This window comes from Dendrobates tinctorius, unplaced genomic scaffold (assembly GCF_039654945.1).
Source record: "Dendrobates tinctorius isolate UK_male_01 unplaced genomic scaffold, ASM3965494v1 ptg000126l, whole genome shotgun sequence".
Lineage (NCBI taxonomy): Eukaryota > Metazoa > Chordata > Amphibia > Anura > Dendrobatidae > Dendrobates > Dendrobates tinctorius.
In genome coordinates, this window is record NW_027361794.1 from 3,129,662 (window position 1) to 3,146,858 (window position 17,197).

The 17,197-nt window shown below is 43.2% G+C and overlaps 2 protein-coding genes across 5 annotated transcripts in view; one reads left to right on the forward strand and one right to left on the reverse strand.

Moving 5' to 3' along the window:
* LOC141047236 (uncharacterized) overlaps positions 1-17,197 on the reverse strand; it is a 351,306-nt gene that overhangs the window by 151,736 nt on the left and 182,373 nt on the right. The gene's annotated exons all lie outside the window — the stretch shown is intronic.
* LOC141047224 (uncharacterized) overlaps positions 1-17,197 on the forward strand; it is a 96,528-nt gene that overhangs the window by 62,586 nt on the left and 16,745 nt on the right. The window contains exons 1-5 of one of the 4 annotated variants that reach the window (XM_073542179.1): positions 2,546-2,712; positions 5,102-5,281; positions 5,364-5,487; positions 5,571-5,668; positions 7,240-7,330. The exons of 1 other annotated variant lie outside the window; for it this stretch is intronic. In XM_073542179.1, the coding sequence (XP_073398280.1) occupies positions 2,635-2,712; positions 5,102-5,281; positions 5,364-5,487; positions 5,571-5,668; positions 7,240-7,330 (571 nt within the window). In that variant the 5' untranslated portion in view covers positions 2,546-2,634. Of the gene's footprint in view, positions 1-2,545; positions 2,713-5,101; positions 5,282-5,363; positions 5,488-5,570; positions 5,684-7,239; positions 7,331-17,197 lie in introns of those variants that run through there. 2 more of the 4 variants (XM_073542177.1, XM_073542178.1) reach the window with 2 other exon arrangements.

The following is a 17,197-nucleotide window of genomic DNA, read 5'->3' on the forward strand; positions in this document are numbered from 1 at the left end:
TTAGGGTTGGAGCAAGAATTGAGGGGTTTCCACTATTTACCAACTTTGGGGGTCTAAAAATTGGGGTCTAAAAATCACTTTTGTGGAAATAAAAAAGACTTTTTATTTTTACGGCTCTGCGTTTATAAACTTCTGTGAAGCGCTTGGGGGTTCAAAGTGCTTAACACACATCTAGATAAGTTCCTTATTGGGTCTAGTTTCCAAAATGGGGTCACTTGTTGGGGGTTTCCACTGTTTAGGCACATCAGGGGCTCTGCAAACGCAATATGATGCCCGCAGACCATTCCATCAAAGTCTGCATTCCAAAATGGCACTCCTTCCCTTCCGAGCTCTCCCATGCGCCCAAACAGTGGTTCCCCCCCACATATGGGGTATCGACGTACTCAGGACAAATCGCACAACAACTGTGGGGGTATGATTTCTCCTGTTACCCTTGTAAAAATAAAAATTTGGGGGCGAAAAGATCATTTTTGTGGAAAAAAATGGATTTCTTATTTTCATGGCTCTACGTTACAAACTTCTGTGAAGCACTTGAAGGTTCAAAGTGCTCACCACACATCTAGATAAGTTCCTTAATGGGTCTAGTTTCCAAAATGGGGTCACTTGTTGGAGTTTTCTACTGTTTAGGCATATTAAGGGCTCTCCAAACGCGACATGGCATCCGATCTCAATTCCAGCCAATTCTGTGTTGAAAAAGTCAAACGGCGCTCCATCCCTTGCGAGCTCTGCCGCGTGCTGAAAAAGTGGTTTACCCCCACATTATGGGGTATCGGCGTATTCAGGAGAAATTGTACAACAAATTTTGTGGTTGATTTTCTCTTTTAACACTTGTGAAAATAAAAAAAATTGGTTCTGAAGTAAATTTTTTGCAAAAAAAAGTTAAATGTTAATTTTTTCCTTCCACATTGCTTTAGTTCCTGTGAAGCACTTAAAGGGTTAATAAACTTCTTGAATGTGGTTTTGAGCACCTTGAGGGGTCTAGTTTTTAGAATGGTGCTACTTTTTGGTATTTTCTGTCATGTACACCCCTCAAAATGACTTTAAATATGATGTGGTCCCTAAAAAAAATGGTTTTGTAAATTTTGTTGTAAAAATGAGAAATCGCTGGTCAACTTTTAACCCTTATAACTTCCTAACAAAAAAAAATTTTGCGTCCAAAATTGTGCTGATGTAGACATGTAGGAAATGTTATTTATTAAGAAATTTGTGTGACAGATCTCTCTGATTTAAGGGCATAAAAATTTAAAGTTTTAAAATTGCAAAATTTTCAAAATTTTCGCCATATTTCCATTTTTTTCATAAATAAACACAAGACTTATCGAAGAAATTTTACCACTAACATGAAGTACAATATGTCATGAAAAAACAATCTCAGAATCAGCAGGATCCATTAAAGCGTTCCAGAGTTATAACCTCATAAAGGGACAGTGGTCAGAATTATAAAAATTGTCCTGGTCATTAAGCTGCAAACTGGCTCTGTCGCTAAGGGGTTAAAGATGGAGAGAAAAAGAAAATGGCATGAGGGGGCCATGACTACCAGGCTAGGGATAAGGGGGCCATACCTACCAGGCTAGGAATAAGGAGGACATACCCATAAGGCTAGAGATAAGGGGGACATACCCACCGGGCTAGGGATGAGGGGGCCATGCCTACCAGGCTAGGGATAAGGGAGACATACTCACCAGGCTAGGGATAAGGGGGACATACCCACTAGACTAGGGATGAGGGTGCCATGAGAAAATGGAAGTGGATCCAGCTCAACACACCGGACAATTAATTAAAATTCAACAATCATTATTGGCAAATCCTTTTAAAACTTGTATAAAAGACAAAAAAAATGGCTATCTACGATGACAAAGCATATACTATGGGGTGGTGTGTATAAGAAATATTGCCATACGCGTTTCGAGTAAAAAACTCAAACACTTTTTTCGTCTTTTCTACAAGTTTTAAAAGGAATTGCCAATAAAGATTGTCGAATTTTAATTAATTGCCAGGTGTGTTGAGCTGGATCCACTTCCATTTCCTCATTGTCCCAGGCGCTGTGCAACAGCAAGGATATCATGCTCCGTGCCAGACCGGGATTACATCTCAGGGGTGAGCTGAAATGTTCTTTATGTTTACATGAGGGGGCCATGCCTACCAGGCTAGGGAAGAGGGGGCCATGCCTACCAGGCTAGGAAAGAGGGGGTCATGCCTACCAGGCTAGGGAAGAGGGCGCTATGCCTACCAGGCTAGGGATGAGGGGACCATGCATATAAGGATGGTTATGAGGGGGCCGTGCATACCAGGATAGGGATGAGGGGGCCATATATACCAGGAATATTGGACATTAGTACAGAATTTACCACATTTTTTACTTCAATTTTTTTTCTAATTTCCTCCTCTAAAACCTAGGTGTGTCTTATGGTCCGAAAAATATGGTAGGTTTTATTAGTAGGTGTAAAGAAGAAAACTAAATACTGTAAAATAACAAATCTCATATGTTTCCCTTATTATCTCCAGTAATTGTATTATTACACAGGATTTTATAATGTTCCATCGGCTCTTCTTCTCATTCAGGTCTCTACAATATCGGATCCTCTCAGTGAAAATCTTTTGTATAAGAGAATTTTCCTGATTTACCCATCAAAGATGGATATGGATAGAGACAAGATGGTGGAGAGGATATTACACCTCACCCTAGAGATCCTCTTCCGGATTACAGGAGAGGTGAGCGATTCTGATGACATCACATTACATCATTCTTATCTATGGGAATAAAAGGAGAGATACAGGGCGCATCCACTGTGTGAAATCCGTATAAAACAATTAAAATTGTGGAACAGTAGGGAAGGTGCTCACCTATTGGGGTTGTGAGGAAGTCACAACACCCATGAATGCTTGAGAAGCAGCAGCAAGTCTGCACAGGGTCCTAGGACAGAATTGCAGAAATGACGTGGAAGTGCAATAAGGACTGCGCTTGCTTCTGGTAGAGTGAAGGGTTCTTTATTCAGCCAACGCGTTTCCTGAGCCTGCTGGCTCACTTCATCAGGGCAGATTACATTGGAAGACAGTGAGACATACTTATAGAGAAAAAAGGCGCCAAACAGGGTCAAACAGAATCAGCAAAGGTCAAAGAAAAAAAAAAAAAAAAAACCAAACAATGAAACTTTATTACAAGCATAAAAAACACAACAATAAAAGTATATATAGAAAAGGAAAAAATAAAAATATGTAAAAGTACAAAAAATTAAAATATAAAACAGAGTGCTATGGATCACGGGGTTAAAACATGGCTGTAGTTAAAAAAGGTGAGTCCTCAAGGGGTATTGGAACCTGGCTCATAAAATGCAAATGGAAGGTATTAGTCCACTAGACCATTAAGCTTGACTGTGGTGGTGTGAAGAATAAATTGAGGGGTTGTTTGTCACTTTATTTAGAAAAAAAAAATATAAGTAAAGGTCACAAATGGTAAAGAATAAAAACAATGAAATTTAATCACAAACATAGAAAACACAACAATAAGAGTCTATATAGAAAAGAAAAAATAAAATTATGTAAAAGTACAAAAAATATGAAACAGAGTGCTAAGGATCACGAGGTTGAAACATGGCTATAGTTAAAAAAGGTGAGTCCTCAAGGGGTATTAGAACCTGGCTCATGAAGTGCAAGTGCAGACTATGAAGTGCAAGTGTAAGGTATTAGTCCACTAGACCATTAAGCTTGACTGTGGTGGTGTGAAGAATAAATCCTTTCCACCTCTTCTATCAAACAAAAGCATCATTGATAATATTGAGGCCATAGGGACCAATTGTCTTTAATTTATAAATCCAATAGACCTCTTTTCTATTCAGTGCTTGGGTTCTATTGGAAACGTGTTCAGGGATGTGTTCTATAGGAAAAATGATAGCTTTAGAAAAATCTCTTTGGTGAAATAAATCAAAGTGACGTGACAAACCGTGTTTTTGATACCCAGTTTTAGTGTTGTGTCTATGAGAGTTCATTCTACAGTGAAGGGGTTGTGTGGTTCTGCCAACATACAATTTAGGACAAGGACAAAGGATGACATAGATGACAAAGGAAGACACACAGGACAGGTGGTTAGTGATGGTGAATTTTTCTGAGGTGAATGGATGTGAAAAGATGAATGTATTATGAGCAATATTACTGCATAGGCTGCACCTGGGTTTCAGGCATCTGAAAATGCCTGGTGTCAAGCCAGTGCAGTTATCACACCACCACAGTCAAGCTTAATGGTCTAGTGGACTAATACCTTACACTTGCACTTCATAGTCTGCACTTGCACTTCATGAGCCAGGTTCTAATACCCCTTGAGGACTCACCTTTTTTAACTATAGCCATGTTTCAACCTCGTGATCCTTAGCACTCTGTTTCATATTTTTTGTACTTTTACATAATTTTATTTTTTCTTTTCTATATAGACTCTTATTGTTGTGTTTTCTATGTTTGTGATTAAATTTCATTGTTTTTATTCTTTACCATTTGTGACCTTTACTTATATTTTTTTTTTTTTCTAAATAAAGTGACAAACAACCCCTCAATTTATTCTTTACACCACCACAGTCAAGCTTAATGGTCTAGTGGACTAATACCTTCCATTTGCATTTTATGAGCCAGGTTCTAATACCCCTTGAGGACTCACCTTTTTTAACTACAGCCATGTTTTAACCCCGTGATCCATAGCACTCTGTTTTATATTTTAATTTTTTGTACTTTTACATATTTTTATTTTTTCCTTTTCTATATATACTTTTATTGTTGTGTTTTTTATGCTTGTAATAAAGTTTCATTGTTTGTTGTTTTTTTTTTTTTTTTTTTCTTTGACCTTTGCTGATTCTGTTTGACCCTGTATTGGTGCCTTTTTTCTCTATAAGTATGTCTCACTGTCTTCCAATGTAATCTGCCCTGATGAAGTGAGCCAGCAGGCTCAGGAAACGCGTTGGCTGAATAAAGAACCCTTTACTCTACCAGAAGCAAGCGCAGTCCTTATTGCACTTCCACATCTTATCTATGGGAATAACAGATGGACAGAACTGGAGAGGTGAGGACTCTGGAAATGTCTGTAGTGAGATTTATTAATGTGTCTCTCCATAACCAGGATTACACAGTAGTGAAAAAGACCTCTAATGAGCTCTGTCAGGACCCTGTGTCTGAGGGATGGGGAAGACCCCTGAGCCCAATCATGGGTCCATCTCTTCACACCCTGATGCATGAGGGCATCAATAAACTGAAGATCCTAGAACTCACCTACAAGATGATTGAGCTGCTGACTGGAGAGGTGACACTGGTGGGAATGCTGGGACATTATACAGTAACTCTATGAAGGGATCGGGGGATGACGGTATCATTGTATCTGTCAGGTTCCTATAAGGTGTCAGGATGTTGCTATCTATTTCTCCATGGAGGAGTGGGAGTATTTAAAAGGACACAAAGATGTGTACAAGGACGTCATGATGGAGGTTCCCCAGCCCCTCAAATCACCAGGTAATAGACAGGACTAAATACACACGGCCTATAAATATCTGTATGAAAAGAATGAATTCAGTCACTGTCTGTGTTTCCTCCAGATCTATCCAGTAAGAGGAAAACACCGGAGAGATATCCCCATCCTATTCTTCAGCAAGACTGTAAACAAGAAGGTCCCAATGTTCCTCAGGATCATCAGGTAGATGGAGACAAGGTATCATGAGATCTCCTCTATGATGTGTAGACGGTTGTGAAGGTCTTGTGCTCAGTCTTGTTTTATCCACCAGTATTACCCGTATATACTCGTGTATAAGCCAACCTGTGTATAAGCCGACCCACCCTAAATTTGCCACAAAAAACTGTGAAATCTTATTGACTCGCGTATAAGCCTAGGGTGGAAAATGCAGCAGCTACTGGTAAATTTCAAAAATAAAAATAGATAACATTAAAAGTAAAATTAATTGAGACATCAGTAGGTTAAATGTTTTTGAATATCCATATTGAATCAGTAACCCCATATAATGCTCCATACAGTTCATGATGGCCCCATAAGATGCTCCATACAATATACATCCCATATAATGCACAAAGGTTAATAATGGCCCCATAAGATGCTCCATAGAATAATATGCCTCATATGCTGCCCCATAAAGGCTATGGCCCCATAAGATATTCCATATATTATGCCCAATATGCTGCCCCATAAGATGCTCCATAGATTATGCCCCCATATGCTCCATAGATTATGCCCCATATGCTCCATAGATTATGCCCCCATAAAATGCTCCATAGATTATGCCCCATAAGATGCTCCATTGATTATGCCCCCATATGCTGCTCTATAGATTATGCCCCCATATGCTGCTCCATAATTATGCCCCATAAAATGCTCCACAGATTATTCCCCCATAAGATGCTCCTTAGATTATGCTCCCATATGCTGCTCCATAATTATGCTCCATAAGATGCTCCAAACACTATGGCCCCATATTCTGCTGCTGCCACTGCAAATAAAAAAAATGACATACTCACCTCTCGTCGCTGGGGGCTCGGTGCCGGTGTCCTGAGCCGGCGGGGACAGGTACCGGTGTCACCGCTGACTCAGGACCCTGGCACTGGTGTTATTTACCGATCCCAGCTCCATGACTGCACGTTGCTCTGTCTGCCGGGTCGTTCTGTCAGTGACGTTCAGGCAGAGGGAGCGGGGCGCACTAACTACGTCACCACACCCTCTGACCTGAACATCACAGACAGAGGACGTGGAGGAGAGCACAGAGCAGCGCGCAGCGATGGACCGGGGACAGGTGAATATAGCTATACTTACCCCATCCTGGCGTGGTCTCTGCAGCCCCCCCTGCTTCTCCTGGTCTCAGGCTCCTTCCTTCAGCGGTCACGTGGTACGACTCATTAAAGTCATAAATATGAGCATATTCATTACTTTAATGAGCGGTACCACGTGACCGCTGAAGGAAGTATCCTGAGACCGGGAGAAGCAGGGGGGGGCTGCAGAGACCGCACCAGGAGGGGGTAAGTATGACCTGACACCCCCGCTCCCCCTCCCCCCGCCGACCCCCTGGTATATGACTTGCGTATAAGCCGAGAGGGGGACTTTCAGCCCAAAAAAATGGGCTGAAAATCTAGGCTTATACGCGAGTATACACGGTATATGTTTTATACTTGTGTAATGAGAACGGCGGAGATGGCAGGATTAGAGCTGATCATAGATGAGACTTCTCCATCTCTCTGTGACTTTTACTATATTTGTTTCAGGGTGAAGATCTGACCCATATTAATACTACAGAGACATATGTGAGGGGTGATGAGCGGTGTAAAGAGGAGATTCCTACATATGACTACCCAGGTGAGTAGTAACCACTAAATGGAAAGAAGTCATAGATTCTTCTCTGTCACTGGCTGCGGCTGCTTTGTTGGTCTTGTAGTCCGGTGGTATCACAATTGTGTGATCACCATTTTCCCTGAAGAACAGAACATTCTTATCCACCCCAAACTGTTCAAATGACTTTGGGCACTGAAAGCCCTTTTCTATAAACTTACAACCTGGAGGATCCACCTACCCGTGGGATTAAAAGATGCTGACTGTTACATGCCCAGATATTTAAACTACAAAACCAAGTGACAGCGTACATATAATGTAGTAATGAGTTAAAAAATCACTTGAAAAAAATATTATGATAAGTCGCTAAGAGAATGCTGAAGGTAATAGTTTTATTGCCTTTGTAACAGCAATGCCGGCATCTGTACATGGTGCTTTTTCATTCTCTCGGCAGGGATCCCGACATACTCACTGCCCCGGCCACTCAACTCTGTCTCTGTACCCTGGTGATGCTTCCTGCATCTATGGGGTTGCAAATGCCGCGCAGGTCTCCCTGATCGACCTCAGGCTTCAGGAACTGACAAGAGAGGTGATGCATGAAAGGAAACCATCATGTCTGGCTCTGTCCTTCCAAAGATTGCTAGTTCCCCAGCCTTCTAAAACAGCGATGTTCTTTGAACCTATGCAATTTGATCATGTTAGGCTGTCCTGTCTTTTCATGTGGCATACCCTTACAAACCCCGTTCTGAGGTTCCGGAGGGCCCTCGTAGAAGGGGGGGGTACAGTCATGGGTTTACAGCGACAGAGAGGACTCAGACGACCACATCTTCTGATTTCTCCTTCTCCTGCACTGATTAGAAGCACTTCACCTTCATATTAAACGGTGCAGATTTCTTTTAGCAGTGCAAGGGTTAGTCTGCTCAGTTTAGAGCTCCCAGAAGCTTTCACGCATTAAAGCTCAGCTGTGCACCGTTAGCCACTTCCATCTCCTATATAATCTGGGCCCTGGCTAGCGTTCATTGTCAGAGATAATAATAATATTAAATTTTATTTCTATAGCGCCGACATATTATGCAGCACTTTACATTTCAGAGGGGATTTGTACAGACAATAGACATTACAGCATAACAATAATCACATAGATTATAACACATACCAAGAGGAATGAGGGCCCTGCTCGCAAGCTTACAATCTATGAGGAAAGAGGTAGACACAAAAGGTGGGTGGTAACGGTTGCCCTGATTGTATGGACCAGCCATAATGTTAAGTGTGTAACAGTACAGACACAGAGGGCTAATGGATGCATAAAGCATGTGGGAACATGATGCGGGGAACCTGGTTATGGTAAAACTTTTGGCTGTGCCACACAGGGATAGATTAGGTTAATGTGTTGAGGCGATAGGCCAGTCTGAATAAATGCGTTTTCAGGGCACACTTAAAATTGTGGGGATTGGGGTCTAATCGTGTTGACCTGGGAAGTGCATTCCAAAGAATTGGTGCAGCATGTGTAAAGTCTTGGAGACGGGAGTGGGAGTTTCTGATTATTGAGGATGCTAACCTCAGGTCATCAGCAGAACGGAGGGCGTGGGTAGGGTGGTACACTGAAGCAAGGGAGGAGATGTAGGGTGGTGCTGAGCCATGGAGGGCTTTGTGGGTGAGAGTAATAAGTTTATACTGAATTCTGGAGTGGATGGGTAGCCAGTGTAATGACTGGCACAAGGGAGAGGCATCGTTGTAAAGATTGGTGAGGAATATGATCCTGGCTGCAGCATTCAAGACAGATTGGACAGGGGAGAGTTTGGTAAGAGGGAGACCGATTAGAAGAGAGTTACAATAGTCGAGACGAGAATGAATAAGAGAAACAGTAAGAGTTTTTACAGAGTCAAAAGTAAGAAAAGGTCGAATTCTAGAAATGTTTTTGAGGTGCAGATGACAAGAGCGAGCCAGTGATCGAATGTGGGGGGCAAAGAAGAGCTCGGAGTCAAGTATAACCCCAAGACAGCGGGCATATTGCTGGGGAGTAATAGTGGAGCCACACACAGAAATGGCAATGTCGGGTATAGGTACATTTGTAGAGGGAGGAAACACAAGGAGTTCAGACTTTGACAGGTTCACTTTCAGATATAGTGAGGACATGATGTTAGACACAGCGTTTAGACAATCACCGGTGTTTTCTAGAAAGGCTGGCGTGATATCAGGAGAAGAAGCGTGTAATTGGGTGTCATCAGCATAGAGATGGTACTGGAAACCAAATCTACTGATTGTTTGACCAATAGGGGCAGTGTACAAGCAGAACAGGAGGGGGCCTAGAACCGATCCTTGAGGAACCCCAACAGTAAGGGGAAGGTGAGAGGAGGAGGAACCGGCAAAAGATACAGTAAAGGAACGGTCAGAGAGATAGGAGGAGAACCAGGAGAGAACGGTGTCCTTGAGAGCAATGGAATGGAGCATAGTGAGGAGGAGCTGATGATCCACAGTGTCGAATGCTGCAGAGATGACTTTTGCTGCATGACTGGAGGCTGTTGGTTGGTGGTTGTTATTTGAGAAAGCGTTTGATGGATTTATCTTTAACTGTTGCATGGTTTAGGTTGTGTGCTAATTCCCCTTGTCTTACTTTGGTTTTTCCTCATTTTCCACTCCCACGGTGTATGCCTATGCCTGTTTTTGTGTGATTAAATTTGTATGATTTGCATGTTCCTTTATCCTTGTTCATATTACCTTTTTAGTTTGGTTGATGTATTATGGTACACTACTACTCCCCTCTTCCCTGGGTGGGGGAAGGGTGCAGACTGAGGGCAAGATTCGTGGCCCCGGCGTCTTCACCATCAGAAGTAATCTGGGAAACAGGGCAAGCTAGGACACCCCTGGCATTAGGGACAGGGAAGGAGCCCCTGGTCCCAGGACACCAGACAACAAAGTCGTGATGTTTGGTCTACCAGTATCAGAATCTTGTCCTGCCACTGACTTCAAGTTTGTATCTGTGACTGTGATCCTGACCCTTGGAGTTAGGTGCTGAAGTACCATTGACTGCCCAGGAGTGGTATCTGGAGCGCGAGCCTAACTCCACCATCAGGAGCTCTAGCGAAAACAAGGTAGCCACTAAACCACGCTTGTGGCACAGTGGGTCCACAATCTACATGTGTGACAGCCTTCCTAGATCCCTGATATCTTATCGGATGAATCTACCTTCTCTCCCTTCTGTGCTGCTGAATATTCTCATATGGTCTCTACAAGACCAGGTCCAGTCTTTCTGGCCAAACTTTACTTTTATGATCGACAACATTAAATGTGCAGTGAGGCCAAATGTGAATTTCTGTACAATAACAACAGAGTTTCCCGTTATCATATTTTTCTGTGCCATGATATATCTCTAAGCTGTGCTTGGTTGATGGCTGTAATATACATTTATTCACGCCTACTCAAACAAAATTCTAAATGATTTTGGGGGGATAGTGAGGCATAGACATGGACAGGGCCGCCATCAGGGCATTACTGCCCTGACTGGCGTATGGAGCCCGGTGGGCAGAGGGAGCCCGCAACCGGCAGCTAAACCGGGCCCTCGGCGCTGCGGCAGTTAAACGCTATTGACATGCGGGCCCGGTGGCCCGCACGTCAATAGTTAACAGCTACGGCAGCCGCCAGCCAATCGGAGGCTGGCAGCTGACGTCAGCCGCAGCGCGCACCTCGCCGGCGTCTGACGTCAGTGTCAGTTGCCGGCAGAGCGCGCTGCAGCGTGGAGGGAGCGCGAGCGTCGCTGGAGCGCGGCCAGGTAATTATTATAACTTGTTTTTTTTTACAGCGACGACCCGAGGGGCCCGGGGGCAGAATGCTAGACATGAGGGAGAATGCTGGACATGGGGCAGAATGCTGGAGACTGGGCAGAATGTTGGACTGGGGCAGAATGCTGGACCTGGGGCAGAATGCTGGACCTGGGGCAGAATGCTGGACATAGGGGCAGAATGCTGGACATAGTGGGGCAGAATACTGGACATAGTGGGGCAGAATACTGGACATGATGGGGGCAGAATACTGGACATGATGGGGGCAGAATCCTGGACATGATGGGGCAGATTGCTGGACATGATGGGCCAGATTGCTGGACATGATGGGGCAGAATGCTGGACATGATGGGGCAGGTTGCTGGACATGATGGGGCAGATTGCTGGACATGATAGGGCAGATTGCGGGACATGATGGGGCAGATTGCGGGACATGATGGGGCAGATTGCGGGACATGATGGGGCAGATTGCTGGACATGATGGGGCAGAATGCTGGGACATGATGGGGCAGAATGCTGGGACATGATGGGGGCAGAATGCTGGACATGATGGGGGCAGAATGCTGGACATGATGGGGGCAGAATGCTGGACATGATGGGGGCAGAATGCTGGACATGATGGGGGCAGATTGGTGGACGTGACACTGCATACTAAGTACAGATCTCCTGTGTATAATGGCACTTATAGTGATGGTATTGTGTTTTTTTTATTACTGATCAGCATTGTAGTATTTAGTCACTACGTGGTCTTAATATGTGGTCTGGACATGGTGTTGTGGTATTTGTCCCTTGTATGTGCTATTATTTGGTCACTTTGTGGTGGTAATATGTGGTCTGGTCATGGTGCGGTGGTATTTATTCCTTGTATGTGATATTGTTCGGTCACTATGGTAGTAATATGTGGTCTGGTCATGGTGTGGCGGTATTTGTTCCTTGTATGTGATATTATTCGGTCACTATGGTAGTAATATGTGGTCTGGTCATGATGTGGCGGTATTTGTTCCTTGTATGTGGTATTATAGGTCACTATGTGGTGGCAGTATGTGGTCTGGTCATGGTGCGATGGTATTTGTCCCTTGTATGTGATATTATTGGTCATTTTAAAAATTGAAAAATAAATAAAAATATACTGTACCTAAATTGTATTGCATATTTTAACAAATATTTAATAGGTTACAGTAGAGTAGGACTCGGCCAAAAGAGTCTACAGTGTTGTGATGGCGGCTTAAAAAATCTTTTGGCCAAAACAAGAGCTGCTGGTTATATTTGTGATCCGGTGATGGGAGCTGTTAATGTGTGATTGGTGAGAAGTAGAGTTTTTCCAAGAGAGAGCGGTGTGACTGTGGACAGTTTGAGGAGTGGAGGCGGGGCTGGCGTGGAGCCTGGGCGGAGTCTAAAGGGGGCCCCGAAAATTTTGCCAGTATGGGGCCCCGAAATTCCTAGTGGCAGCCCTGGACATGGACATTATAAAATGAAATATTTTACTGAAGTTATCTTAAAAGGATTTACATTTAAAAGTTTAAACAAGGATTTACAATGAGGTAGCAAGGTACAAGTTAACAATGGCAGGGGGTTTAGCAGCAATAGGAAGGATTTTAATCATAGTGACTGGTGTATCTGAGCAGTCTCAGTGCATGTTCAGAATCCGCTTTAGACAAAGTGCAACGTGCTATACTGTTGTTAAATTTCGACCCTAAGGAATTCAGATTACTGCACAATCTCTCCTGAAATGGGGGGGAGCTAATACTTTGTCTACTCTTCTGGTCAGGACTCACAGTAGCTCCAATGGTCCACCATAAATGAGTGCAACTCAGATTTAGTGTTGTAGATCTCCCCCCAAACATATGCTGTTGTTGGGAATGTAACTTATTTTTTGTTCTTTTTTTTTTTTTACTGGTTCATTCTGTATGATAGTTTGATTGTGTTGGGATTGGCCTGCCTATGTGAGTCAATATCTCCCTGGTAGTCTTTAAAAAAAGTTCTCCATTACCTCTTCCAAATGCCCAAGATCTAAATTCAAGACTCCTCAGCTCTACACTATTATAGAAAATTTTTCTCTAAATGTCCAATATTTCTTCAAGAACCTCATCTGACAGAAAATATTGGCCCTTATGATAGTTTAGATTGCCAAGAGCCACCAAGCCCCATACTGTAATTACCCCAGAGAGGTTTCACCACTAGTTCTTCATTATTTACTGATGAAGACTGTTCAGTTTGATCATTTCAGTGGATGTGTTATTGTCTATAGTCACAGTTTTGTATTCCTAATCAGGCCAGTTTTCAAAGTTGACGTGTCACTTTGTGGTGATGTATTTTGTGAAGAATTCCAAAGTTGATTGGAAACAAATGGACTCTACAGATTATTTTCTAACTTCTATTGAATCTGACAATACCCTCTAGATGGTTGTACACTACTGTCTGGGCAAATGGCAGACTTCAGAAGGGAATGAGCGCCATCCAGCTATGTGAATGCAGATCTTGCCGAAATAGTTTGCAAACACAATGTATTGGGGGCACTGCTCTTGGTCACTTGGCAGCTCAAAAAATGGCCACCACCAGCAGGTTTGGCACTATATATTCCGTTTTCCAGATCCCAGGGATTTCCTTGCTCATCACCTTTTAACCCCTCTACATAGATCTGGACTTACACAAAGACCTCTAGGCTTGGGTCATGGTGATACCTGCTGTTCTATGGAGTGAAGTGACAAGAAGAATAGTCAGGTAGTCGGGTCAGTACCAAGAGGGCAGAGAAAATACAAAATCAGAAGACACAAGAATAGTCAGTAAAAGCCTGAGGTCACAACAAGAAACAAATACACAAGCTGGGAGGTGAGCACAGAGGACTGACGCAACAGAGAACAAGACTGTATCTGGCAGCTTTCAGCAATATGCTTCGAGCTTTAGTAGGGTGTGGTGCACTCCAATTGGTGGAATTAGCGAGCAGATTACTTCAGCTGGACAGCACACACACCCATAATGCCAGACTGGATGGTACGTCATGTACCAGGCACCCTAATCTTAATTGCTGGACAGAGCTGGCGCCGCCAAGAGCTTCTGGTTCTGACATCTCCTCCACTACCAGTGCCGCCGGCAGAATGAATAAGGTGGCGTCTGTTGACAGAAGCAGACATCACGGAAGCAGTTCCTAAAGGGGATGTAGATGAAACTAGGAGGAGAAAAACAGCACAATAGGGTTTTATCCGAAGGAAATGAAGATGCTAAATAACGTTATGCTCACCTGATTAAGTTGTGCATAAACAACATTTCCATGGCTTATAAATCCAGCTGCTGCTGGTCCAACAGATCATCAGACCAAGAAATCACAGATGGCGAGAATTTGCTGATAATCTGCACTGCTGGTATCACATATAATAGATCCAAGTCCAGACAGAAAGTATTCACAGTTTTTCCTTTATTCAGTCAACGCATTTCAACGTGCTGCAGACTTCTTCATCAGGACTGTTGAAGGGGTCTCACTAGGGTGTGATCTTCTTGATTGTCTGTGGCAAATTGTATCTCTGAGAGATATTTTACATGCACGGAGAAAAACACACAGTCACTAGCAGCAAATCCGTTTATTGATCGTAAGGCACATCCTTTTATAGGTTATCCATTATCAATGTAAATGTGTGGTTAAACCCCCAAGTCCTCCTTCTTTTAATTAATATTCATTAGCTTTTATGATTCTGTTTGTCTCCTAAGTGTTACTTCATTCTTTATTAGCTGAGTGGACACGTTGTCATATTAGAGTCCACTTGAGTGTTGTATAACCTGTTGACAGGTATGGCATAGAGCACATACACACTTTAATTAATATCTGTGATTCTTATACATATTCAGCAAAGCTTCCATTTTGTCTGTAAGCGTCCATTTTTGGATATCTTCAGTCTTTAATCAGGATACATATCCTTAACAGTCCACCTTTGAAGATATGCAAAATCAAAACCCTAATCTTGTCGAGCCTATCGATCTGTCCTAGTGCACCGATGGTTTTCTTCACCACTTACGAGACGACCCATCTGTCGTAGATGGACCCCCTCCTAGCGGACTTGTGCAGAATGAAGTCAGATCCTACTCTCTCCCTCATTGCCTTGTTTCAGGCAGACATATTCTGGTGGAGGTGGATATGGCATTCTTCTCATGGTTTCACAGCAGCTTCTTAGAAGATAATTGTAGTCGGCGTGCATGGTCATCACCATGGTTTCCATGGCTTTCATCATCATTTTCTTAAGGCATGGAGCTATGCATCATAGAACTAAGGCTAATAAAATCAAAATTCATAGGATAGCTAATCCAAATTTTGTGAGTGCTCTTTGCCACCCATTCCACTACCCAAACCAGGTGTCACATTGATCCTTTACCCCTGAGGTTTTGGGCTAGTTCTTCTGATAGGTCAGTAAGGCCTTTAAGTGCTCTGGGTATGCTCCCATCTGGAGCTGTGTTGTTAGGTATGTAAGTGCAGCAGCTAGTATCTATCATTTTGCATACACCACCTTTTTATGCCAGGATTATGTGTAGGGCCATCCTGTTCTGGAAGGTCATGATGAATGTGGGGCCTAGTTGCTCAATGAGTCCCCTTATAGCATCTCTAGTGAAATTAACAAACCTTTGCTGATTGATTATAGCATAGGTAGTTTATCCATTTTACATTCTTGTTTATCCCAATCATAGGAATGATTGATTCAAATCCAGCTGCTACCTTATTTCTGGCTTTGAACTCGTTAGTTACTCTCTGTGGGACCCCAATGGTATCTATGTAGATATGGGGGTCAAAAGAACCTTGTAGTTCCCTTTTTACCTTCTGGAGTAGGTGGTTATCTCGTAGTACTTGATCCCAGCTGGGTAGATCAAATATATGAAAGGTCATAAGGGCTTTTATCATAGCACATCATCCTTTCCAAGGGGTGTACAGTCTGGGCCTAATTTTCATGTCACCACAAAGCCAATAAATGTCAAGCAATTGCTAAATTTGGCCTACCAACAAGGAATAATTTTATGGGCTTCCTTCTTGAACCTGGATAACATGATTACAGTAGTCAGATGGTAACTTATCTACATGTACCCTGGGAGCATCAAGTTCAAAACAGGTGTAATTCCCTGGATAGAAGTGATCCCGTGGCCGATTGGTTCCTTACGTTGGTAAGGTGGGTATAAATGGGATACAGTTTGGCATTTTTGTGAGTTACCTGGGTGGTTGTTCATGTACAGTGATAGGGCACATGTGAATCCCTCTTCATCTACCCTTGGGTCTATTGGGAAAGGCACTGTGTCTAAATGAGGTCAGGCAGTGGTGCAGGCTATGCAGGAGGAGTGATTTGCATTGTTGACATTGTATCTTACCCATTCTAGCCTGATGTTGGAGTCTGAGAATCCTGCTTCTATGGCCAGTTTATCCTCATAGGACAAATCTAATAGAAGTTTGGCTCCTGGTATCTGTTCATCTACATCTTCAGTTTGTGTGTCAGAGATGTGCCTAGAATCAATGTTTCTCCAGTCACCTTCCACGACAGTCACCTTGGAGGATGTCTCCCCGCCCTAATGGGGGACCGGAAACACAAAGAGGTTAAATAACCCTCGCCTTCCTGCTACCTCCAGTGTTTTTCCTGTCGAAATTCCGAAATTTACCCATTCGTCACTATCTCCCTCCCTACCAAGTTGGTACTTGAGCCTAGTACATATAACCCTTGGTCATTCTCTGAGGGATTGTCAATGTGAAGTACAGAACTATATTTCCTTCTTTGGGGCAATGAATGGCAGGGATGGGGAGCATTGAACCCAGAAAGCCCCTCTGACCCTTAAAAGGGACTTTGGTCAGAGTCATGTGGGTTAATAGGCTGGCTCCCCATTTGTCTCTTTGTTGTAGTGCCTGGGCTGGTTGATATTCCCATTCACTTTCACTAGCGTGCCACCCAACAAGTGACCAATACTCACAGTTTGAACCTTCCCCTGTTTGAGCAGCTGTGACACAGATGAATTGTGTGCCTAACCAGATGTCAAACTGTGGAATGGGGCCTGGACATTCTACTATGAGGCAATATTCAAATTGATATGTTACTCGTGGGGTAGAAACATTGTACTAGAAAGTCACTATACCCTCCTCATGGGTGACTGCCCC